The 27,274-nt window shown below is 43.3% G+C and overlaps 2 protein-coding genes across 2 annotated transcripts; both read right to left on the reverse strand.

The window, feature by feature from the left end:
- Nucleotides 1–9,363: 9,363 nt before the first annotated feature.
- On the reverse strand, nt 9,364–12,247 carry TNFRSF4 (tumor necrosis factor receptor superfamily, member 4). Its single transcript, XM_010005162.1, has 6 exons — nt 12,133–12,247; nt 11,786–11,887; nt 11,330–11,396; nt 10,596–10,825; nt 10,160–10,285; nt 9,364–9,428 (listed from the first exon to the last, which is right to left on the reverse strand). Exons 1-6 carry the CDS (start codon nt 12,245–12,247, stop codon nt 9,364–9,366), a joined length of 705 nt encoding a protein of 234 aa, XP_010003464.1.
- A 4,970-nt stretch (nt 12,248–17,217) lies between these two features.
- SDF4 (stromal cell derived factor 4) lies at nt 17,218–26,748 on the reverse strand. Its single transcript, XM_010005163.1, has 6 exons — nt 26,404–26,748; nt 21,975–22,111; nt 21,396–21,509; nt 19,342–19,500; nt 18,040–18,215; nt 17,218–17,394 (listed from the first exon to the last, which is right to left on the reverse strand). Exons 1-6 carry the CDS (start codon nt 26,709–26,711, stop codon nt 17,218–17,220), a joined length of 1,071 nt encoding a protein of 356 aa, XP_010003465.1. The 5' UTR covers nt 26,712–26,748.
- Between the last annotated feature and the right edge of the window lie 526 nt (nt 26,749–27,274).

Consider the following 27,274-nt stretch of genomic DNA (forward strand, 5'->3'; position numbering starts at 1 on the left):
CAGCAGGTCTTCCCTGCCAAAGCATTCTTTCCCCTGACACTGTGGGAGGGCACTGGGCTTGTGGCTGCACCCTTCTTCTTCTTTCTCTAGGGGCGGGGATGTTTTCTTCTACGTCATGAAACCTTAAAAAAACCCCAGTGGGGCTGAGCAGCCATCAACCAGCAGCACCCCATCATTTCCTTTTCAAAAGGCTTTGAAAATTGATGTGCAAATAAAAATGAATGGGAATTAAATTGGCATGGGAACTCTCAGACTATTCCATTCTGATTTGGAGCTCCTCATGGAGTCAGGAACCTTCAAGGATTTCACTATCAGAATGGAATGTGCATTAAGTCTATCCAGCCACTCCAATTGTCTGGTTCTCTTGTTTCCAGCTACTTTCAATCTGGATCAGGAGACTTTTGAATTCTTTTCCAGAGCTAATGCAGCTCCACATGGATACCATGAAACCCAGAGAAAGAATGCTGCCTTCCCCACAGGCTGCAAGATCAGCCCTAGGGCCAAAACTGAAAATAGCTGCAATGGGCTCTCCAGGGACACGTTCAGCTCCTCTGAACCCCAGGCCCCTGGGGCTGAGGTAACAAAAGAGAACAGCTCAGCAAAATCATGCAGAGGCACAGATCTGCTGTCTGCAACCATCACCTGCTGCTGGGTTTCAATTCCAAAATGTCCTGCCTTCCCCAAACAAGCTTCCATCTCTTCATGTGCAGACAGCTTGCAAGCATTGCCCCCATCCCTCCCTGCACCCCAGATTTTGCTCCTAGCCCTGTAGATGGTGGTTGCTTTTATGCATGCACAGTGAACAGTATTTAATATCCATCCTCATTCTCAACTAACAGACTAATTCTGATGCAGAAGGAATTCTTAATTGATTCTTTTCCACACTGCATGAGATGACTAATAGGTCAAGAAAGGGAAGTCAGACTTGTGAAAAGAGATGAGTACCTCTAGAAAATGCCATGCCTGCAGCAGTTGACTCTTGCCCTGTTAATTCCTTAATACACAGCCACAGGAGACTGAACTAACTTCCCACACAGACACCAACACTCTGGTTTCAGTGTTCTATACTTCCTTCCTGAAGATTCATCTCTAGATCTCAAATGTCAGTCACCACACTCTTCACTTGACTCTTTGGTCTATTCAGGGATCTACCTGTGTTCCTGTCTCAAGCTGGAAACCATCAAGATGGGGCTGGGGTGCAACAGACCCTTCTAGTTTTAAAAACATCTCTGCAAAGCTGCTTCTTACTCTTCCATGTAGTAGGGAAAATCAAAAGCAGTAGTAGGGTCATCAAAAGATGATCTCCAAACCAGCAGCAAGCAGGCAGAAAATACAGGTCTCTGCCATCAGTTTTCCCCACATAATGTCCCTAGAAGGCCAACTTTTCTGTTTCAAAAAGTAAAAGCCTCCTACTTGGTACTTATGGCTGACAGGAGATCCCCTGCTCTTCCCACACAGCCCTGCTCTTCCCTCCTCACAGCCTGACCTGCTGCAAACACACACCAGCTGCAGCTGCTGCCCCACTGGCCACCAGGGCCTGGGCACCACGGTCCTGGGGCTCAGTCCCCCCAAAAGTGTCAGGAGCCCTTCCCCCAGCTCTTCCTCACAGCAGAACCATAAGGCTTGGGCAGCACAGGGAAGGTTTCCAGGTCCTGCTCAGTGAGCTGCCCTTGTACAGAAAATAAGGTGCACACAAAGAGCTGCCTCACCCTCCCCAGAGCTCTGCAGGGTCTTCTGATCAACTGTAGTAAGAGGACAAGGGGGAATGGATTAAAATTGGAAGAGAGGAGACTTAGGTTGGACATTAGAAGGAAATTCTTCACTATGAGGGAGGTTGCCCAGGGAAGCTGTGGCTGCCCCATCCCTGGCAGTGTTGAAGGGCAGGTTGGATGGGGCTTGGAGCAGCCTGGGCTGGTGGGAGGTGTCCCTGCCCATGCAGGGGGTTGGGAATAGATGATCTTTAAGGTCCCTTCCAGACCATTCCATGATTCTGTGAAGATGAGTTACTAGGCAAAGCACTTGGACCCTCCAGAGTGGTTATGGCCATAATTGCACACAACCCTGACCAGCTCTGAGGATATTTTTATTATCCCTGGCTCTTACAGGAATGAGCTAATAATAAGGACACCTGTGGTTACACTAAGACTCACCCCAGGGAATAATGGCTGCAACAGCAGTTGAAAATACTTCTCCTGACATAATAAGGCAAAGAATCCCTGGAGCACCCTGCCCTGTACTGTGGCTGCAGGCAGAATTCCTGGAGGCAGAGCAGTGAACAGGGTGCTAGCCAAACTCTCCCTTCCACCTTTTCCTTCTCTCTGCCCCTTCCTCAGCACAGGCTACAGGGGGGAAAGGTGGCATCAACCAACTTTTAGAAGCTCCTCACTGCATGGACAGGAGGAGACAGACCTTCCCATTCAGCCCAACACTGTCCCTGGCTCTGCCAGTCTTTCTCAGAACCTTCAAAAGAGGTATTTAGTACCTCTTGCATGAAGAAAGCAAGAACAAAAGACCCAGGAAGGAGAGCTCAATTTCTTGAAATCAGCATTCCTTCATCTCAGGAGCACCTGCCCTTGAGGTCAGGGGCTTCCAGTCTCATTAAAGGCAGTGTGGAGGGTCCCTACAAGACCAGAAGGGCTACTAGCATGTAGTCACCTGACACTTGCTTTGCTCTCTTCATCTCTAGAAGCAGAGAAGTAGCAACAGACTAGACCATGTCTCTCAGAAAGGACAAGGACAGTGCAGTGGTTCCAGATGCGGGAATGGACCATTCCCCTGAAGCTCAGAGATGGATATTAAGAGCTAGCACTGCCTAAATAGCAAATATTAACATGAATTAGACTTTTACTCAGCATCATAAACACAGCAGAGACCTCCAAAGGGCCTACTGAGACAACTGGCAGGTGGTACAGAAGAGCACCCTGAGCCTGGCAAAGGCTGCAGATGAGCAGTTAGTGCATGTGGTGCCTGGCACCTGGTGTTTACCAGAACAGAAACCAATCATTTATTTCAGTCTCTCTTTTTTTGAATGTTGTTTTTCTCTGAATTGGTCTCTACATGTTTTCATTCTTGTTCAAGCATTACAGTCATGCACAAATACTGCTAGATGATGGAACATTTACAGTCAGATCACAGGCCACAGCTGTACATACCAAGTCCAAATCTCCTACAGTCAGCAGTGACCTTTCCAAGGCAACCTGACTATCTGGCTTTAAAATCTTAGGGGTTTTTCTAAAGCTAACCTTACCTGTCTCTGATGTCAGGTAGTGACATTTCATCTGTCAGTCCCTTTCTTGCTCAGACTTGCATGTGATATATGTCAATGCTGCTGGGTTCCATGCTGCTGCCTGATCCAGGAGTGTTTCCAGCTCTCCCTGCACCTATTGAGGGAACAAATGCCTGTAAGGGCAGAGAGGGAAGAGAGCAGTCCAAAAGCAATGTGACTGATAAAGCAATCTTCAATTTGTTGAATACACAGTGTTACTTTTATACCCTTTTCCAGAACTACGTGTCATGATTTCATTGGATAGTCATGATATCATGGGATAGCTCTATTTCCATGCTCCACCTTCAATATAGCAACATACACACAGAGTTCTTCCTTATTCTCTATTATTCTACTTCTCTATCTTGTCCTTGTGTTAGTTTCCTTGTTACTTCCTTATCTACAAGGCCCAAGGCCTACCTTTGTTAAGGTAACAAAGAGACTGCTCACACTTGTGTTAGGCTGGCAAAGAGATTGCTTGTACACTTGCTACTTGTGTTAAGCTCTCAGGGAGATTGCAAGGACCCATGGCCTTGCTGCTCAAGCCATCCTTCAACACCTGTTTCACTCATTAATAAGCAATTGTTCTCCCTCCTCATCACCTGGCTGATTGGTGGTTTTATTCAGAAGCAGCTACAGGATTAACTGACAATAACTGACCATGACTCTTCAGAAGGGAGGAAACCTCACAGTCTGTATCTTCACACACACACAGAGGTTCTGTGGCCTGCAGAGCTTCTTTCAACCTAACTGCACAGAGATGGAACAGAAGATGTCACACATCTAATCCCTCTCCCTCCTCTGTGCTACCATGACCTGCACACATAAAGCTAGGAATGCTGAAGGATGAGATTTGAAGGAAGAACCAGTGGACTCTTCCACCCACTGAAGCCACTGGTGTGGCAATCTGTACCTGTCTTCAGGGAACACATTCCCAAGAGTGTTTACAGAACTGGCTGTGAATTCTACTTTTCCCCTACCCTACGGATACCCAGGGATGAGCTGAAGTTTATACATGTCACCAGGAACTTCAGTTTGCAATCTCCTTTTCTGCTTCTCGCCACTGGAACCATGAGTTTGCTGAACTGTCCAAATTACTAACCTTTCAGAAAGAACAAAAAGAAGAGAAAACCAAAGAGAATAACCACCTCCCAAACACATAACTAGTTCTTGCAAGCCCAAAGGCTTTATGACACTCTTTGAACTTAAGGTCATCAATGAGATAGTATTGTTCCCAGGGAGACCACTGGGTTTCCTGACATTGAGATTTTGCTGATTACCCATAATGGGTGACCCAAGAACCCACTCAGCCCCCCTACAAGTAAGAGGCTGTTCACAAGAAGTGATTTCTGAGTAGCTGGTGCTATTGTTAGCCTGATGTACAAATTGCCTTGTAAGCTCCAACTCCTCAATTGATTTCATCCCACTGTAAAAAAACCTCCATTGTTAGCTACAGGATTCACACTCTGTTGTGCAGAACTTGTCTGCACTCTTGGGAAACCACTGCCAATCAGTCTTTAAGTAAAGAGCTCTTCAGTATCTTGGGAGAGCTCTAAGAGATGTTGCTCACACTAGGTGACTTGCCACACCAGGGAACCTGTGGCAGAGCAGGAGCTCTGATGGGCTGCAGAAAGCCCAGAGGAACAGTCAGAGCACAGGGTGAGGCTGGTGGCACAGGGACATCAACTCCTCAGGATATCATGAGTATTGACAGCTCACAGAGCACTGCTCAAACACTAGGGCTTAAAAAATCTTAAGGACAAATAATTTATTTGCAGCCTGAAACTAGAAAACAAAATTTTGTCTTCCTTTTATCCCTGGTGACCTTCAGGCCAGCTTGGAGACTCTGCAGTGGCTCAGACTGGCTGTGCTGGGGGGTTTCCAGCTCCTGGGGCACTGCAGTGCCTGTCCCTGGGGAACTGCACTGCCCGTTCCTGGGGAACTGCAGTACTTGTTCCTGGGGTACTGCAGTGCCTGTCCCTGGGGAACTGCAGTGCCAGTTCCTGGGGAACTGCAGTGCCTGTCCCTGGGGAGCTGCAGTGCCAGTTTCTGGGGAACTGCAGTGCCTGTCCCTGGGGAACTGCAGTGCCTGTCCCTGGGGAGCTGCAGTGCCCGTCCCTGGGGAACTGCAGTGCCCGTCCATGGGGAACTGCAGTGCCCGTCCATGGGGAACTGCAGTGCCTGTGCTTGCCCTCTTTGGGCACACAGGGAAAATTACTGCCCAACAAACACGACCCAGGTAAGGCTGGGGCCACAGGAGCCAAACAATGTGGCAGGAGCACGTGTGGTTCATGTAGTGCTTGGGTTCCCAAGGACAGTTACATTCTCACCCCAAAACAATTAGGGCTTTGCAGAAAGGTCCTTCCTTTGAGCACCAGAGCTCTGCCTTAGCCTACAGAACAAGTCCCCCCCAGTCATGTCTCCTCCAGGTTGTTGACACAGCCTGGCCACCAAGAGGTGACTCTGTGCAGACAATCCCAGTGGAGCTGAGGCAGGTAGAAACATCACTGACATTTTACATAGGGAAACCAAACCAGACAGAGGCAAATCCCCTCAGGTCCCTGGTGTTACCAAGCTGTGCACTTCCTTTTCAGCTCAGCACCTGGCACAGCATCGACCAGCGGATGTGACTTTTCTGAAGCCTCCCGTGGCAAATGCAAAGAGAAAACACAGGAGATAAAGGATCTAGGGTAGTCACAGCAGCAGGAGGGGAAAACCAACATATATTTAAAAAAATAAAAAGGAAGTGACCATAAAAAGAGTAAACGTCTGAACTTCTTCTTTATAAAACAAATATGTAAGTACTGAAACATGAAATATACATTAACTGCCCAACCTGCAGTCTGAAAGGAGTGCTCAAGATCTGCAAAGCCCAGCTCATTTATCCAGCATGGCTCCCAAATACCATCTGTTCTTGCCCTGATGTGCTTCTCCAAAACTGAATGCCTTAGTGCAATAAGCAAAATGAATCTTCATTTTAAACAATTAGCCTTGTTCAAACTTCAGGCAGCCTTATGTGATGGCCTCATGTGTGAGAGAGAAAAAATACTGGAGATAGAACTCCCACAGACAAGAGGGGTTGTTTTCCTCTTGTTTTGTCTTTTTTTTGCAGCCATCTGACCTAGCCCTGTCTGTAGCTAATTACAAACAAGGTAAGGGGCCTGAAACTCAGGGCTGGTGCAGGTGAAAAGAAGTCAAATGCTTTAAAAATGGCATTATTGTCACCCAGAAGCACAAGGGAATTGTTAGTCGGTTTTACAGAGAGTTCTTTCAACAACCAAACTTCAGTGACATCATGCAGGCAGTTTTGCATGGGCTTAAGTGACTTCCTCAATCAGGGCTCTGCAGCAACCATCTCAATTTCAAGTGGTGTGGGTTTACCACACACTCCAACTGCCAGTGCAGTTCACACTAAAAGTCAGCACTGGTTTGCATCATAAATCAAGAACTGACATCTCAACTCCACTACACTGGAAAAAACTTCCAGTACAGCCCCATCTTTATCAGCTTAGATGAAGCTGCACAACCCTGTCCCTCTCAAGTGCCTGAAAACAGCAACTTGCTTTGTGACACAGGCCCATAGTTTGAGAAGGGAAAGTCTCATTTCTGGCATGTAGGAAGACAAATGTGGGCAGGAGGCAGCAGCAATGTGTTCAAGATTCTCTGCCTATTTTTAACTACTTTCTGCCATTTAAGGGAGGATTGGAACAAAAAATCTGAGGATGTTTTTTGCAGAGGAGTGACAAGACTGACCGTGATCATTTAAAATGTTCTTCCTTTATTGAGAGTGAAATACCCACGTGAGTTTATTTAAACCTGCAATCCACCAACACCCAAATCCTCAAAAACAAAAAAATAGAAAAGAAAAAATGGCTCAAATCCTACCAAATGTTATTATGGTTGAAGTCTTCTGACAGGATTACAGAGATTGGATGCAGCGCAGGTTGGGATGAGCACAAGAGGCAGCAATGACAGCCTGAGAGGGTTTGCTGCTGCTGCCTTCAGCCTCCCAGCAGGATCAAGTGTCTGTCTGCAGTTTGCCAAATGCTGGTGAGCAGAAGCAACTTGCCCCCAGCTACCCTGACACTGCCAGTATCAGTTCCTTCTTCTGCCAGAGGGAACCTGTGCCCAGGGTTCTGCAGGAGAGCTCTGGGAGGCTGTAGGAAGGCACAAGAACTTGGGGCTGAGCCAGAGGGCAGGAAACAAGGCAGATTCGTGGGAAAAGCTGATGAGGCCCCACCACACAGGAGCTCTGCTGTCATCTGTTCCTGTGGGCTGGCTCTTCATCACATAACCCACAACCTCAGAACTCAGTAGTTATCTGCACTGTGCACATGGAAACAGGGTAGGTGCTTTATCATCTCTCAGGTGCCACCTAAAAACTTGATAGGCATCATTTCCACGAGGCTTTTTTTGGTGTTCCTGGAACACATTTCAGCTCCTTCCACCTTGCCATCCAGTTCACTGCAAGATGACAGCACTTCAAGCCACAATACCCTCTCAAAGACCTCCAGATTCACAACAGGGGCTCTCTGGTTTTGAAGGGGCTGAGCCTTATCACCTTGAAGGTCCCAGCAGCTCCCAGGTCAGAGCTCCTTCCAGGCCACATTTACTGAGATAAACCACTACAGAGAGTTGCACAAAAAGCCAGGGGCACAGCAGGATCTCAATACTAAGCCACAGAACCAACCATTTGGTGATCCTGCTCCCTGTGAGAACTGTACACACACTGGAGTTAAATTTCTGCTCATCTGCACTCACCACTTCTACACATCACACAGGAGCATCCAGCTGCTACCACAATTTATTTTAAGAAGTCATTACCACATTTAGTATATAATACAAATGTTTTATATACATTGTATATGCACTTCAGAATAGGAAATCACTGCTAAGTACACCATATGTATAACATATAAGAAAACATATGTTTAAAAACATGTTTCTAGACACCCGTTGTATTCTTGAATACATTTCCTGTTGCATATTTTGGCATATGCTGTGTCTATAAAATACCTGTTTCTAATGAGTTATTTACTGAAGAGTTACATTTGAAGTGAAAACCACTTCTGAATTACAGAATTCTCAAGTTTACTTCTTCTTGAAACCTTTACACCAAAGTATTGGAAGTACACCAAAAGCTCTTGACAAGAACACTTCAGGTTTCCCTCATTTTGAACTTCCTAAAATTGGAATGCTTGTCACAACTACAGACCAACTAACTTGTGGAAAAACATTACAGAAGTAAAATTAGTTTCATCCAGTGTACAGGCAAACAACCAGGTCTTCCCAACTGCACAGAAACCAAGTCAAGGGCACTTCTTCAGTTCTGAACACAGGTCCCACTGACACAAGGTGATCATCCAGGTGAATGGTCAGAGCACAGTTTAGGCATCTATCCCACTGTGACATGATCTTTGCATATCTTTACTCAAGTGCAGCCCTCAAAAAAAGTTAGAAGTTCAGCTCTTGCCTCTTACCAACAGAGAACATCACTGGAGGCACAGGTGACATGACACATGCCAGTCAACTTGACCAAGAAGAAATAACTTGAAAAAAGGAAGCAGAAAGGAAGCTGGCTAGGTTTATCAGAGGAGATTGTCCACCTAAAATGAGGAGAGTTTATTTGGGAGCTAGACTGAAACACTGGAGGTACCTGCACTGAGCAAGGAGAGGAAGGCTCTGCTGAGCACCTCAGAACTGCCAGGATATAAACTCAGCCACAAAGCAGGTCTTTTGGTTGCCCTGCTTTTCTGTCTGCTCAGTGATCAGCTCTTACAGCTTCAGAAACACTCCCCTCAGCCCAAAGACAATTGCCTATCACAACACACAGAATTGGCTAGAAATGCCCAGAGGACTGTAACCACTCAGTCCTGGCAATGGGGACACTGTGCACAGGATCTAAGAGAAAGAATCACCTGAGGGCACCAAGAACAGCTACTCCCATGGGCTCGAATGCCACAGAGGCCACCCAAGGGACCCAAAGGAAGGGCAGAGCAATTGAACAGTTACACACACCCACACACACCCACAGAACAGTCACAGCACGTTACAACCAATGGGCTCAGAAGTGCAGGAAACAGTCACGTAATGTGGAGTCAGTTTTTGATGAGACTAGAATTGGAGTCAATTTGTTCTTCCTGGATAGGAAGTCCAACACTTCCTGGTCCTGAAAGACAGATAAAAAAAATACTGTACAGAGTAGAAGGGGCAGGAAAGGGAAGCCAGGGGCACTTCTAGTTTCATGGATGACTGGGGACCTATGAGTGACATTTGGGGCAGTGCTTGTCTTTCCAGCCAGTGCTAGGAAACCTCAGAAGTGTAAGGAACAGGGATAATACACTTTCCCATTGCTCCATGAGCAGAACAGGAGGCAACCTGGGCTGGCTCAAAAGCCAGGCTGCCACTTAATTCTGAGTACAGAGTTCAGCTCTTCTCAGTCAAACCTTTCCTGGGTTTGCAGGAGACACTTCAAGACAGTTCACTTCCATGGAGGCAACACACTTCACAATATGCTCTTTAAAGATCATTCATTCTGGATCCTCTCTGTACTGAACAGAATTCCCTGCACAAAATCATGACAAAATTTTGGCAGGGCCTAAGGGGTGGGAAGCTAGAATGAGCCTGAATCAGAGAGATTCCTTCTGCAGGGCTCCAAGCAGTGCAATCTGTGCTCTATAAGAATGAAAACTTCAGACACTGTGACCTCCAGTGCATCAGGACTATACAGAGGATCAACCACTGCAATTAACTGCAGGTGACACTGTGCCACTTAGCCAGGCAGATTTCCTTATGATTGGGACAATAAACAAATTAACAATTAACAAAAAGTTCCAACAGGGGGGCCTGATTATTCTCTTTCATATGCATTTTTCCTCACCAAAAGAAACTCACCCGGATGGTTGTTTCTGCAAGGCCCCTTCTTGGTCTTTTTTTTGACTGCTTGGATAATCAACAGGAGGATGGACATTCCACTCACCGTGAGCAGTATCAGACAAACAAGGATAAGTGATAAAGACCCTAGAAGAAAAACAGAAGAACAGATTAATAGAGAGTGGTGGTTCTAGCTGGAGTTTCCGTGGCTTTTCAGTATCAGAAGACGGAACATAGAAATCCACAAGTACCCCTGAACCACAATGCCTAGAATTCCCAGCTGCCAAGCAGACTAGCAAGAAATCTGGAATGCTGTGTGTGTCTCACTGAACTGTGCGTGGCACAGATCTGGCTTCTGAGAAAGCAGGACTTCATTTCCAGCTAAACCAGTTTCAGGTGAAAACTCCTGACCAGCAGGAGTGCAGAGAAACTAACCTTGGCCATTTCCTGTCCTTACCCCAGTTAGTCTCGGTGGGGCTGTTCCTATCCGGGCAAGGGAAAGGATTGACACTGGGTCTCAATGGTGGGAATACTGGAGTTGACATATTCTTCTTGTGCTCAGTGGTGGGAAGGTTCAAAGCAGGAGTTGTACCCTGTGCTACAGCTCGCTGCGTGGTGTGGTCGCTGCACACAGCATCGCTGGCTTTTGTCCCTGGTCGAAGAGTATCTTTCCCAAGAAGGCTGCAGCTGGAGGTGTAAAACAAATTAGTGGAGCTTCTCAAACATTTGCAGTAATGACTTCATAGGTGATCCCCTTGGTGAACATTGACAAGTCTTGTTTTATCAATACAAACTCAAGCTTCGCCTTTCCTAGATTCTACAGACATGTCAAGAACAACTAAGCTGATCAAAGTTATCACAGGGAAAAAACCTGACGTTCTGCTTCTCTTTGCATCTGTCCATGTAGCAGCCTTGAAGCACAGCTGCATTCCACAAGGGAACCTTTTGCTATAGAAGCAAAACATCCAACCTTTACATGAGATTTTTAAAAGCCTGAGAATCCTGTCATTGCCACAGGTGAAGGGAGAAAAGGGTGGAAGGCAGAGAGATGCTCCACGTCAGTGCACAGACTGCTCAGGATTCCTCAGAGTCACCCACTGCACATTCACCCAACACACAACTTGGGCATTAACTGCTACAGGAGTAAACCCAAAATGTTGCTCTGAACACGTTTGGATCAGTGACACGTACTTGCTCCAAGGCTGACAGTTTTCATTTCTCCCTATGGAATAAGATCCTTCAGGACATGGTGTACACACTGGAAAAAAAATAAAGGAAGAGGCAGCATTTGAGTTCAGTTAGCAACAGAGCTATATGACAGCTACACAGTAATTACACTCATGGCTTATCCAATAGCCCCAAAGTAACCCACACAGCCTCTAAAAAACACAGTCATTGTGTCAGAAGTAACACGACATGCTCAGTGGTTCATTTCAGCCTGCAACTGGCAAGGTTTCCTTGACTGGCTAATCATGGATATTAACAGGGAGAGCAATAAGATTTTTGACAGCTCAGGAACACAGAGCAACAGATAACTACCCTGAGATAGCAGTGAGATAAATGACCAACAGCTTTTGCACTGGAAAGAACAAGCACCTCACCTGAAGTGGAGGCAAGTTTGGAGAGTCTGACCCATCTCTAACTTACCACTTCCCAGCTTGTGTCCAGCAGCTGGCATGTACCCTGCACGGCACATGCAGATCCTGTCAGAGGTCTTCTCACACTTCTTCACCTCCACACTCCCCTTCCCTAGCAACAACAGAATAAAGGGCAAGAGATAAGAAAGCAGAAAACTAAATGATCTGTTGTGTGTGAGAACAACTGCAGAGAGCAGCTGATCTGAGGACACCAGTTTTCAGGCAGTACAAGCCTCCTTCCCTTGGAAGGCTCGACCACCAGGAGGGTGGCAGCTATAGAAACAAGAACCCAGATGAGAAAGCAGACTGATTGACTCCCAAATTCCTATCAAAACAGCCACTTTACAGCCAACTTACTAGTGTTGCAGATGGTACAACTGTTGCAGAAGTTGTGGTGGTGCTCACTGCTGAAGTATTCATCTTGACAGGGGACACACTCCGTGTCTTTTGTTGCAGTGCAACGCTCTTTCATTCTTTCACCTACAACAAAGACCACGTAGAAGGAGGAACTGATTGTTGCCAGAAGAAAACTCCCTTCGTTTCTTTCGTTAGAATAAGAGTTCCCAGAAAGTGACAGTTCCATTTTACAACTCTGGTTGAAAACATTCAGCAGATTATTTTAAGATTCACGGCAGAATCCCTGAAAGTTTTCACCTGCAGCATTGCTGGAAATTGTGCAGCTAAACTAGGCTAGCAGGTGCCTGACAACCTGCCGAGTGGTGAGGACAGCAACATAAATGCTACCACCTTTTCTCAGCTAATCAGTATTTCCATAATTAAAATGCAGCAGACCAACACATTAAGGAAGCCAAGCCACACATAAGCTAAAGAACACGTTGCTCTTTCAAAGAGGACTCTTAAATTTAGTGTTATAGAAATAATCTTTGTCAGTATAGACTGACAGGAAAGCCCCCTTGTAAAATGTTTTTTCTCCACGTTACACTTCCTACATTTGAATTATATTTCCATGAAGCTGTTTTCTACCACCTGTAGGTTATTACCTGCTATATATTACATTGAGCAAATACAACCAACATCCAGTGAAAATTACTTACCAGGGGGACAGTCCTTGCAGCATTTTCCATTGAAAGGATGCTCATGTTCTTTGCATTTCAATCCCAGGCAATGGCTAATGCTGACTGCCAGCAGCAGCAACACAACAGCAGAAAAATGAGAGTAAAAACCTACAGCTACCATAATGCAGCTCTCCTGTCCCAGCTAAGTTCTGGTAGTGACAAACTCTGGGACAAGTGATTCTAAATTGCAAGTGACAGAACGAACTAGGTCGGTTGCTGGGAAATTCCACGCCCTCTTCCTTTTTCCCAAACCTCACAAACTTCTTTTTTTTTTTGCAGTTCACTACTGAGATTTTCACAGGCAGAAAGACAGCACACCAGAAGATTTCTATTCTATCAAAAAGGTTTCTATTTGTAGCCATAACACAGTGCCTTCAGCCAGGTACCTACCTCTCTATGTAGGATTAAAGTACAGGCCCCGAGTGCCCAGAGAACTAGAAGAGATGATCCCTGTTGTTGTTAAGAGCACTTTAAAGCAATACAGAGGTAATGCCTGAGCATCTTTACAGATGAGAGGCACAGGTAAAACGAATCACAGCCCCACAGTTTGGCTCCTTAAAAGGCAAAGTACTGATTCTCTCCCCTGGGTTGCACTAATGGCAGACCTGTGACTTCTACAGCCACATCAAAAACCAACACAAATACTTTTATCAGGAAGTCTGCAGAATCACAAACCATCACGCATCTTGGCACTGCCCTCAGGTGCTAACAGCAGCTACCAACGAGAAGCCCTGGCAGCCTCCATTTTGACTCTTGTCCCTCTGCATTGCCCATGAGGAAAAGCTCCTGACTCAGAGGGACTGTTACTCCCACAGCACAGGTGTGCTCTGTGAAAGCAAAGGTAGCAATATTCACATACCAGCTACTTTTGACACTTGTTTTGTTCCACAGAAGCATGTTAATTTAACTCTGGAATCCAAAGCCCCAGGCAGGCTTCCCCACTCAGCCAGCTGTGTGAGCCAGCAACACCAGGGCAGCCAAGGAGGAGATGGAACAGCACCCTGGCTTTGCAGTCCTGCCCTCACCCAACACAAGCACAGAGAGAAAAAGTGATCACACCAGGAATGAGAAATGGGTTTAACTTTCCAGGCTCATTATCAGAACTTTACTAATTTGGTCACACTGATCTAGGATCTAAATTTAAGATCTTGCAGTTCTAAGAGACTTGAGCAACTCTCACGCAAAGGCCCAAGCAAACAAGACATCCTACAGTAATCAAAGATGGTTTATTTACTTTTGTTAAAAAACAAAGCCAGACTTCCAGGCTATGCAGATCTACAGTCTATTTACATCTAAATGCCAAGGACATTGGATTGGAACAGAAGTATATTTAGAATCCCAATTAGCCTGCAGTATTCAGGAGCACTGAACAGCAACATTGTGGCAATATGTTTTATCCAGAACTTTCATTCCTTTCTTTTCTGCAGGACAGTTTAAGAGAGGGAGATAAGTTAGGCAGAAGAGTAACTCTTTTTCCCCTTCTCCTATTTTCCAAACATTTTGAAAAAAAAACACCACCACACAAACAAAAACACTATACCTTAAAGCCATTCTTTCCAAAAGGGAGCAAAGCTGACAGAGAAACAAATCACACCAGCTGAGTAGGGCCTGTATGCAGGAAATATCCAAAGCTCTTCCTACTGTAGTAGGACCCTGAATGCCACTTAAGTGGCTTCACACCTCATGACTGAGCCACTCCCTCAACAATATTTAACGAGTTTTTCCTTCCCCCAATTCTTTCACAAACAGTAGCAGACTTTACCCATTCAGTCAGTCAACTGCTAGTAAAAAAACCTGAAGATGCAAACTCCCGTGATGGTCACAACCAAGGTAAGGTTAAAACTCTGATATCAACTGAAAACTCAGCAAGTACCACAGCAGTGATGATGAAGCACTGATATGCTTATTATATCCTTTATTATATCCTTTACTATAAATTAAATGCTCATTTATTAAAAGCAGTTAGCCAAGTACCATCTTAAGAATTCGACTTCTATGGATCACATCCTTAAGTGTCTATTGAGGCACTTGGATAATGAGTCCTATTAACAGGAGATTGTTTGTGTACATGAAAAAAAACCCACAAAATCAAACCTGGAACTTATAACTAGTGTTTAATGAAAGGCTTTCAAGTCCCTTGATTCCTTAGGGATTAGAAGCAAGTAGGGGTTCCTACAGAATCTGACAAAGATTGAGTGCATATAAAAACACAAAATTTTTTATTAACTCTAAGGACAAACTAAAAGAATTTGAATTTTAGAATTCCAATACAGGAAGAATCCCATGTACCTCCAAATCTCTCCATGCAGTCCTCTTTATCCTTACATCTTTTAGTTAACATGTAATCCTAATTCCTGGCAGAGAAAACCAAAACACATTCAGGTGCAGCACTCCGTGCAGACATTAAAAAGAGATTTTTCACAGTTGTTCCTCAAGATTCAGATTTATCTGGGGAGTGATTAACACTGCAACAACAGGAAACACTTCAACATTTTTGCAGTTGCTAAATACTGTGTTATCTTTTAGTTTTCAAGAGATCCCACACTCACATTATCAGAAGATTCTGCATAGTCTTTGCCTCTCTAGGCAGATAAATTTCCCAATCTCATCATCTATTTCAGCTGCTCAAGAATCCCTTTGCAAACCAGCACTTGCTCTCTGAGCATCAGGTGTGAAAAGACAGAACTTAGCCACTCAAATTACATCTAAATAATCAGCTTGTGCAAACAGCTGGAGTATAATACAAGAATGAAGTCAGGACATTTACACAATTACATCAGAATATTGCTAAAACCTGTCTGAACTGAATTGTGAACCATCACATTCTGTGCTCACATGTAGAATTTTGTGCTAGTCTGGAGGGCAGGTCACTGCATATTTATGAAGCCTTTGTTAAAACAACAGCAAAGCAAAACCCAGACCTTTTACCCATCAATCTAAACCAGCCATTCCTATGACTTCTGCTGAGCATCACCTTTTTAGACAGGGAAATTTATTTTGAACCTCTCCAGATTCTAGTCACATGAAAATCTCACCACCCTGCACCCAAGCACGTGTGGGGCACTGGGAGAGGTGAGAATATTTCAGTTCTTCCCATTCACTGACAACCTAAAACCAGTAACATTTCCAAAGCATGAAGAAAACTATTTAATGAAAAAGATATAGGTATGTAAAAAGACTCTGACACAAGTTCTTTAAGAAAAACAAACCAAAAAGGACTACCAAAACAGAAACAGACAGCAATACTTGTATTTACATTATATTAAGAGAATAAATTTAATCAAATATAACATCTCACTTGGATTTTCAGGCAACCCTTCAGAAAGAGGGGTTTTTACAGTAAAGGTGAAACCAGAGTAAAAATAAATGTTCTATTTTAGACAGTAGTGGATATAACCCTTGTGTTGCAAGATGCTTTCAGAGATTACCCAAAACTAGGCTGATTAAAAAGCTTTCCAAGTGCTGACTGTACATGGCTCTGGTAAAAGCAGTTCAACAGCAAAGCCTGTAATTCCCCCAGCCTCATAATTCACAAATACATCAGCATTGTTAATCTGCTCAGAGGAAAGTAATTATACTAGTTTTACCAGTGAATTTTAGTTAAGCATAATCGTAGGTGAATCCCATTGCTCTGTGCAACATCTAGAAATGCACAACAAAACCTCCCCCCTTGTTTCATTCATTAAATTGGATTTTTAAGACAGAAACCACCTCAGGTCTCTCACATACCCAGTGCAGCTGCAAGCACAAAAGCCTGTTTTCTTTTAAAAGTAGATACAGAAGGATTTCTCTAACATTTAAAAGAAGTTCTCCCCCACAGCTCCTAAAGCTCAGCAGTGGAGGGAGAACCTGTATGAAATTCTTAACAATTTGGGGAGGTTGAGGTGCCTTGATAAACACACTGGAAGATGAGCCAGTCTGTGTATGGATATTCTCATGAGGTCAGAACAAACATATTTGAACCACAAACCCCTTCACTAAAGCCGGGATCTTTCAGTGTTATTTGTGATTTCCATGGACCAGCAGCTACGAGGGCAAGAAAAGGAGTTAAACAATTAAGAAGCCTCCATCAAATATGAGTAGCCAAAGGCAGCTGAAACCTCAGCTGGGTTAACTGTACAAACCAGGGTGAACTGATGTAGTCCCTTCAAGGGCCATTCTTTCCCTCAAAATGAAGGCAAGAGAACTGAAGATCTTACGTATGGACGGAAGGGGTTTTTAAGTCTAGGACAACACACCGTAGGCAAACAACACAGATAGCAGCAAAGGAACTTTGTCTGTTTGGGCTTGGATCTTTTTTTCTTTCTTTTTTCTTTTTTTTTTGAAAGCAAGAAAGTGCTTCAGAGCTCTGGAAAAGTGAGCAGGGTCAGAATTCCTCGTGGACATTACGTGCATAGTCCATCAGCTTGCTCCCTGTGAAGTATTCACTGTATTTCAGGATCTCCTCCAGCTCTAAGTGATGGTTTTGATTTTCATCTGCTACTGCTATCATCTGCTTTGCTTCATTTAGGGCATTATATTCATTCATAGGATCCATATATTCCTAAAACAAGTAAGAAAATGGTTTTTAACCACTGAGAACACAGTTTCACACATCAGAATTATGAACCTTAGCTCTGTGTAAGCTTCAGCAATTATGAGATTAAAATAAGCAATCCCAAAGTGAACTTAAGTCATGGAAACTGGTGTCAGCACATCTTCTGAACAAGCCCACATCTGTCCCCGAGCTATTTTTCCATTCATTGCTTCCTTGGCTATTCTAATAGAAACCCAGATTTTCTCAGTTGATGCCAGTGTCTACAATCAAATAATTTTTGACATTTTGGTTGCAAACTAAACTCACTATCAAATCAGGTGGGTTTTGTGAAGAAGTACCGATTCAAAATTAAGAAGTCTGTGACTTGCCCTCAGGCACTTCAAATCCATCCAAGTGTCTATGTGACAGAAAAGCCCTAACAGCTTAGCTATGCTAGGAAACTCCCCCTCCTCTTTGACAAAAAGCATAATGATGCTCTATGCAAGCACTACAGAACAATGCTGTAATCCTAAATTTTACAGACACACCCACCCCCTACTATTCATTCAAATAGTTCTGTCATTCATATTCTGTAAAGCAGTTTCAAGCCTGTAGTTATAAACCAGCTACTGGTTTTAAAAACACTAGGACAGCTTTTTGAGGAAGACTTACCTCCAGTTCTTCCATTGTGACAATACCATCATGATTAGCATCAATGACTTCCTCAAATTCCTTCCTTCTGTCTTTTACCCAGTCATCATCAATATCTTGAGCTTGCTGGTTCTCCACAGTGCCAACAGGCAATGAAATGAACTCTGACAGGGTAAGCTTCTTATCCCCATCTTGATCTACAAGAGAAGCACACAGCAACTGAGAAGTGTCTGCTCAATGCCCATTAAAAATGAGAAATTCCTTCATGTCTGAGAGATCATTGGTACAGTCTGCCTGGTTTCAGAACAATCCTGCCTCTAGCTGACAACACCACCACCATTTTCAGCTTTGGTCAGCCAAAAGCTCTTTGCATTGTGGTGCACACAGTGTTTGAGAAGGCTAAAGAAATATAGATTCCTCAATAAACTAAGCAAAAAGAATTTTACTGGTCCTGAAGGTCCTCACCAGGGGGCAAACTGGGTGGTTTTTATTTTAGTTAAATTGCTGCTTATTATTTCAACAAGCTACTGCAACAGAAACTTTGCTGCATCTGTGTCCAGTCTCCCCTTGTACCAGCATTCAGGTAAATCAACCCTAGTAAAAAAGCAAGTCCTGGAGTTGTTCTGTCTGTGCGTGTCACGCACCCAAATATCAGTGGAAACTCTTCCTATTTATGGAGCTAACAATGAGCAAAGTCACAGCTCTTTCTTTTTAGTGCAGGTGTTTTGACAGTTTCAAATATGCATCATTATTGGCTCAATAGAAATAAAAGTGTGCCAATACTTACGAATATTTTTTTTTAACATTATTTTCTTAGAAACTTCACCTATTTATTTCCACTTTCATGACTGTATGTCACCATGGGGCTGTACTGGGGAAGTACATAGCAACCAGTGTCCTCCTCATGGAACATTCTCATCAATATATTTTATAATATTTTAATCTTCATTAAAACCATTTCTATTAGTGCTGCAGTGACCCCACAATGCAGCAGCACTTGAGGGTGAAGTGGTATCAGCTGATCTGCTGATCTCCTTATGAAGTTCTCAGATCTTTCTACCATACAAGGTCTGTGCTGTTCTTTAACAACTTGAGACTAAGTGTAGCCTTGAGATGCATGGACAAGTCCTTCGAGATGCCAACATTTGTGCTAACAGTTTGGTTTTTTCTTGCTCACCACATCTGATGTGTACAACAGATTTGAGTAAGATGTGCCAAAATTTTCTACTGACCCCATGATAGAGCAATGACCCAACATCACCTGCCCAACCCCATGTCTTGCAAGGGAACAGCTCCCAGGAAATGTGTTTTAAAATGGCATACCCAGATCTCGGATGATTTCTTTCACCATGAACTTCAGCATTCCCCTGCTATGCTCTGGATGAAGAAAGGACAAGAATTCTTCTTCATTCAACAACAGGTCAGGAGGTGGGTTGTCAGCTTGGTACCACCGATCTTTCAGGTTATCTAAAACTTCCTGTGCTAGAAATTTAAGACCAACTCAAGATCAGATGCTTAACTAAGCACACAGAAATGCATTTAGTATTCAATTACTTAAGGATACGAGTGCTTATTACTACTTTTAGCTGCCTGGTCTACATCAGACAGCATTCTGACTTCACACCTAAACCATGCACATGTTTCAGTTATCACTATAATTTAATAAAGGGAAGCATTTTTGCTGCAAGGAGCAAAAGCAGACACCTGTGTACAAACAGATACGCCAGCACCAAAACCACTTTACATTCCCACAACTATCATTTCATCTTACATCATGCAGACAAGCACTTTTAAAGTGATTTTTTTTTCCCCTAAACTCTACTGAGAATCATAATTTGCACATGAGTTTCCTCTAAAACCGTGCCTCTGACTTGAAGAAAAAAAACCACCCTACAACACACAACGTGAGCATTATGTGCACCTAATGGTCCTGAACATAACCAAACAGGAAAAAAAAAAAAAAGAATAAATAACCTGCATAATGTATTCTTTTTCTGGTGTAGGCATTTTCTAAATGACACACTGGAAAAAATACTATCTGTAGCACACCCTGCTATCTGCAAAATACAGTAACAAACACAAACACTGAAAGACTATTCTTCAGATACTATTCATTTCTTTTTTATTTATTTAAGAATTGCTTTAAATAGCTCCTGCATGCTTTTGGTTGTTGAGTTACAAGAGGGGAAAAAACCCCCCAAGAGTCACATCTACATTTTTTAACTGCTAGTTGCAATTAGGAGTTAAGTCTTCAGTGGATGTTTTTTTTGAAGAGCAAAGAAACCCTTCAGAGTCTTAATACGAATCTTAGGACAAGTTTGTAGCTGGCAAGTTTTAGTTATATCAAGGACACAAAGAAACACAGAATAATCAAATCACTTGCTTATGGTTTTCCACTGTAGCCAAGTCCCAATGTTAGCAGTCACAAGTAAGCTCCTTTTTGCCTGCCTTTCTTTGTCAGTCTGCCATGAAACTCAACCATCAGTCATGGGTTGAAACTTAGCAGCAGAAGTTAAATAACATCTCCCTGGTTTTGGCCTGGCATCCAAACCCTAGTGTGTTTCTGCACAAGATTCAGAAGGTGCCTGAAGATCCATACATTCAGTTATTTTTTATTATACAGACTGAAAAAGGCAACTTTCACACTATACTAGAGCATGAAAACAAGTTTTGCCTCTCGCCCTCGGGAAGCAGCAGATAACTAGACTTTCCCAAACAAGGCTTGTACCTTGGTATAAAAATGATGTCAACACTTCCCTTCTTCACCAAATCTTTTATCTGATTAGCATTCCTGTAAACTGCAGTTAACGACACTGCCATAGAACATGCTGCACAGGTGTTTTCCCTGCCAGAAAATTCAAAGGCCCATTTGCATTTTAGTTGCTTTTTGATAAACGGAAAATATAACCCATTTTTAAATGACTAATTCCTGCAGGGAAAGGCTAAGGCTTTGTGCTTTACTTAACAGCAAATTTCAACACTTGGAGATGGGGAGGAGTGAGGAGATTTCTCTGTTAAGAGTTGCCAAATTTATACCAAGCAAGATTCAAAGTCAAGTTTCATTAAGGAAGAAAGGATCTATCTCAGTGACCTAAAGAATCAAATCTATCCTTATAGAAAACTTAGATGACACATGAAACAATTATTAGGCAACCTTCTCCTAATAACTTCTAGTGTGCTTTGCAACCAGGAGTTTTCAGTGCTAAGTATTTACAGCAAGAAGGCAGATTTGAGCTGGAAAGAAATCTAGTATTTCTGTCTTACTAAAGCTGTGTAGAAGCACAACAACTCAAATATTCCCCTTCTACTAAGGAGAGTTTTGTCATTCAGGTTTGAGGAAAGTAGAAGAAAAACACACACCAAGAGTCTGCACTTACTTTCTTCATCTATTTTCAGCTCTTCATTGTTTTTGATCTTCTCTGCAATCTCTTTTTCATTAAAGCCCTTGCTTGCCAAAAATTTAACTTTGTATTCATCCCAGGACACATGACCTATAAGAAAGAGCCTTGTCTCAGACATAACATAAAATGATGATATACTTTTTGGTTCCATGGCCTAAAATGGTGCATGCTAAAGTCTTTTGGTTCAGCTCTCTGACCATCACATGAAGCTTGATGAATAGAAACAAGAAAACTCCCACCTGCTCCACTTTGATGTTTCTTTACACCAGACAGACCTTGTGAAAATAACCTAATTACATCACCATCCTCACCCCATCCCTGGCACTGAACTTGTTACCATTTCCTACGACCACAAGTGCAATAACAAGAGTCAGCCCAGAACTGCAACACTGTCTGGAGCACTTTCCTGCTTTGTCTTCTGAATGAATCCAACCTGTGGTGACTACCAAAGCAACCTGGGTTTTGTCACAGCACATCTGGAGAGCCACCAGGAGCTCTAGCTACTAGCAACTGACTTCAGGAGTCACTAGGAGGTAGAAGAACCTTTCATCTTACCATCACCATCAGGGTCCACAGCTCGGAAGTGCATTTTATTCTCTTCCACAGCTTCTTGGAAATGCTCATCTGTCTTCTCCATGATCCAGCGCTGCATCTCCTTTGCACCTATCTTTTTATCATTGTTTATATCCACCCTGTGGATGAAGAGCAAACAGGATTTAGATCTGGGAATTGGGAAGGATGGGATATTTTTAGATTCTAAATCAATTACTTTATTCAACAATAACAAACACAGGTTGCTACAGAAAACAGTGTATTTATAACCCTCTCTGAAAAGTTGTACATTCTTTGAACTACAGAATAAACAGGTAGCAAGTTAGACATTTATTTCATAATTTAGTTAATTAAGGCATCTAGGTTACTAGTCAGTGAAAAACATTCAGCCATACTTTGCTGTCTGCTAACTCATTTCAATATTATGGTTTTGAGTATGTTTTTAAAGTAGAGGAAGCCACACACATATCCCTCATGGCATGTTAGCTCATTTTCTGTTGGTTCAGAATTGTCCCCTGCCAGCTGCTGCAGACTTTCACTGCTTTAAAAAAATCCTTCCAAGTCCCTTTTACCTTGCTCTGCCAAGATCTCTGACGTTTACTGATGAGCTGCCTCCCTGGGTCTGCCTAGATCACATCACAACTGTCCTGACCATTAAAAACAATGAAAATAGGTGAGTAAGTTTGGTGTAAGGACTTCCAAACTACTTGATACTTTGACTGGAGTACTTCCTAGAGCAATAAAACCAAACAAACCAAGTTTTCCCTATCATACTTTGATCTTTGGGAACACATTACAGCTGATAGTTTTTAATTCTTAACACACTGAAAAGTTCAGCATGTACATTTGTTCTCTATTAGCTTTCTGATTTATCAGGTTCACTTTGCTCTCTCAAATGATATACTTGGACTCAGTGTTACTGACCTGGAGAACTAAACTATTTCTACCTGAATAAAATCACCAGTAAATATCCAATCTGACAATCCACTCCTGAATGTTCTACCAAGACTGAGTTATTTTAAGATACACTGCCATACCCCCCATTCCATTCATGCTTAGTCACCAAAAAGAAGTTAATATAAAGATTACAGTTGAAGAACAAATACCAAAAGAATAACAGGCTTTGAGCACATTGTTAAGTATTTATTAAAAAAGCATTTTAAACTGAAAAGACATTACTAACATTTAAGAGGCAAGATTTGATTTAAAACACATCAAAACCAATTTTGTTCAATTAAAAAACAAAACAAAGCTACAAAGAAACACACAACAAAAAACCACAGCTTGACTCTGGGTTTTTTATCTATTTGTATCTGCCTCAACAGTACTGAACTGTTATCATTGAAACTCAAGTTATTAAAGATATGATTTGCCTTTAAATGTCAAGTAAATGTTAAAAGCTTAAGACAAATAACAGCCTCTCATATAATCTTCTACAATACTTAGCTCTATTGATAAATGCAGTATTAATGGTTTGAAATCAACATCATAGAATAGTTTGGGTTTGAAGGGACCTCAAAGATCATCTATTCCCAACCCCTGCTTGGGCAGGGACACCTCCCACCAGCCCAGGTTGCTCCAAGCCCCATCCAACCTGCCCTTCAACACTGCCAGGGATGGGGCAGCCATAGCTTCCCTGGGCAGCCTGGGCCAGGGTCTCACATCTCACTACCCTCACACAACTTCCTCCTCCTCTCCAACCTCAGTCTCCCATTTCCAGTTTTAATCCATTTCCCCTTGTCCTCTCACTCCCTGCCCTTGTCCCAAGTCCCTCCCCAGCTTTCCTGGAGCCCCTTCAGGCACTGGAAGCTGCTCTAAGGTCTCCCTGGAGCCTTCTCTTCTCCAGGCTGAACACCCCAACTCTCCCAGCCTGGCTCCAGAGAAGAGCTGCTCCAGCCCTCGGATCCTATATTGTATCACATCTTTCCACACATCTGTGCAGGCTCAGGATTAGCAGATTTCAGTGGCAAGAGAAGTAAAATGGTCACATTCCACTTGTGCCTCCTTGCCCATACCAGGTGGTTTCTGAGCGTGGTTTTTGAGGTGGAACAGGTTCTACCAAGAACGAGCAGGGAAAACACAGCCTTTTCCCCTCAACATTTAACATTCTAGTTTCCTCAGATCAAAGCAATCAAGCCTACTGGTTCCAGATTGTACTTCCCACTCCAACCCCACTGTAACTAGGGAGAACAGTTAACAAACATCCCATTAATTGCTCCTCCAGTCCATGAAAGTGCACCTTTGTTCTGCTATCACACTTGACAAGAAGTCTCCAACGACCCAGATTTTCATGTACTAGCAGGCACCCATGGCACTGGGTGACCCTAAACTGCACTTCTGCTTTTAACAGGAATATTTACAACAAATTCAATGTAAGATATGGTTCTGCTGTGAGGCTACCATCTGAGATGACAAAGATTGTCCCTGCTTCCTTAGATAACTGTCTCGTTCAGCACGAACTACTGAAAACAGCAATTTTTGTAGGTTTTGGTGGGTTTATTTTCAGTTATGAGAAGTACGAGAAAGGATGTCAAGGTGCCCTCACAGATCCTCCTGACCTGAAGATAACTATAACACTCACCTTTGGAAGGGAACAAAGACTAAAAAGAAACACCCAGATTTTTCTGCACCCTGCCCTCACGTCACAGGGCAATGTGGTACTAATGGTTCACTTGTCACAGACCACTTCTGCAGACAAGTGGGGCTCATCCTCCCAGTACAAAGTGCCTCCAGGAACTGAAATGCAGAATTTTGAAATGCCACTTTTTCTTTCAGCCACATACAACTTGCTTGCCCAAGCAAAACCCAGTCTGGGGAGCTTTTCTGCCTTGTTTCAGTTTTATTGTCAGTAACCCAATTAAACAGTAACGTGTGGTTTGAACTGACTACTTTTTATCATCCTGGCACGCTGCAGAATCTCAGCTGTCATTAATTAAAACCACACTGTCTGTTTCCTTTATGTCTTCAAACAAAATATTCCCCAAGGATCTGAAGTGACTTACTAGCCTTCATAGAAGTTCACAGTATTCTCTTTTCACTCAGCCTTTAAAACCATGTCTAGAAAACAACCTGATTCCTCAGAATGCTCTTCTACATTTCTAATCTGATCATCTTTGAGTATCTGAGTGAAGCTGATCTCAAATCCAATTACTTAAAGCTTCCTAAGACAACCTCTTTCATAACCAACAGGGTCAGAAATGGAGTTTGCAATTTGTGAATGACCATTTCCTAACCATCAGTCAAATGTTTCCAATAAACACACAGTAATGAAGAAAACTTTCTAAGCACAGTCTTAATAACTGTACAGAAGGGCCACGGAGATGATCCAAGAGCTGGAGCAGCTCTGCTCTGGAGCCAGGCTGGGAGAGTTGGGATGTTCAGCCTGGAGAAGAGAAGGCTTCAGGGAGACCTTAGAGCACCTTCCAGTGCCTGAAGGGGCTCCAGGAAAGCTGAGGAGGGGCTTGGGACGAGGGCAGGGACTGATGAGATGAGACGGAATGGATTAAAACTGGAAGAGGGGAGACTTAAGTTGAATATTAGGAGGAAATCCTTCACTTTGAGGGTGGTGAGAGCCTGGCCCAGGTTGCCCAGAGAAGCTGTGGCTGCCCCGCCCCTGGCAGTGTTGAAGGGCAGGTTGGATGGGGCTTGGAGCAGCCTGGGCTGCTGGGAGGTGTCCCTGCCCATGCAGGGGGTTGGAACTGGATGATCTTTGAGGTCCCTTCAAGCCCAAACCATTCCATGATTCTAGGATACATCCCACCAGTGAAGTGAATGCTCAGAACAGCAGACAAACTCATAAAGGATTCCACTCTGGTTTGCCTGTTTGCTTTACCTGTCTTCACTCAACAGCACACCAGAAAAAAAATACTATTCATTGTTACTACTGTTATTTTTTCTTTGTTAATGAAAAGTTTACAGGGGAAAAAAAAAAGCTATTAGATCTTCTCATTGTATCTTGAGTACATGCAAAACCCCACATTACCAACATTAAGAGCACCAGTGTAATTTAAGCTCTTCTAACAAAATTAATCCGCTTCTACAAAAACACAAATAAAGCCAATTCTGCCACCTTGTGTCTGAAAGTGCACACTGACTTTGATTTCCATTCTGTTTACCGACATCCCTGCATCTGACAGTTCCTTAGCTGGCACAAACCTGATCTAAGTTTTCACACAGTGTGTTTTGTCATCAGCTTTACTAAACCACAGCACCAACCCTGCACACTGATGGTGACTCTCAACTTGCATTCTCACTCCTGAGAACAGATTCTATGGGTATGCCAATAGCTTAAAAACATGGACACAGTACTCAAGAGTATGATACTTCCCCCTCCATCTTTACAATTTTCTACATATTACAGAAAAATGTGCAAATTTTACTCCAAAGACCAGACAAAGAGGCTGCACTGTCCTTGTCAACATATATAACTTACTTTGAAAAGATGACCATGAGCTTCTTCCTGTTTTTTCTGGGTTCTGAATCTTCCTCAAACTCTTCCATCTCTTTTCCTAGAAAAACTTCTTGATGAAACTCTTTGTTCAGATGCCCATCCATCTCCATCTTGACCCCATTCAAGTGATCTGGGGGCAAGATCTCATTCTCATCTTTACTGTCTGCTGGCTTTTCTTTGAGGGCTGAATTATTTGCAGGCCTTGCATAAACATCCATGAGAAGAAACACAAACAGAAGGGACAAATACAGAGAGCCCAGACTGCAGAGAAAGGCCTGTCTTGACATCATCTTTGTCCTTTTTGTTCCAAGTATTGGCTGATTAAATTCCTGTGAAGGGATTAAATTATCTAAAAAGAAGAGGGGGAAAAAAACACAACAAGCAGACATGGAAATTAAACTCTAGAGCATGACATCATTAATAAAACATCTTCTAAATCTCATGCACACAAGGAGTGGTGGAGAAAGGATTAAAAAAAAAAAAAAAAGCCTGTTTGATAAATACAAGAAAATCATCTCAGTTTTTAACCTCTGTCAGAGGAGTGTGGAAAAATAACACCCTTTAAACTGCGTTCGGGGGATGGACGTGGCAGGAGCTGACCTGAAACCCCAGCATTTCCCGAGAAAAGCTGAAAGAGACGCCAAGGGTCGTTCTGGCAGCGGATGGGGGGGGAAAACACGGGATCACAGACACCCCCGGGCAAAGCAGGGCCGGGAAAACATAGGGAAAACAGCCGGCAGGAAAAGCAACCCCTTGAAAAGAGCTGCCAAGGGAGAGGGAAAAGAAACACGGCCCCACACAGGCACAGAAGCACAAAACCCCCCACGGGCCCCGGAGACGCGGCCGAGGAACC

This window comes from Chaetura pelagica, unplaced genomic scaffold, assembly GCF_000747805.2.
Source record: "Chaetura pelagica isolate M959 unplaced genomic scaffold, ChaPel_1.0 scaffold159, whole genome shotgun sequence".
Classification (NCBI taxonomy): Eukaryota; Metazoa; Chordata; class Aves; order Apodiformes; family Apodidae; genus Chaetura; species Chaetura pelagica.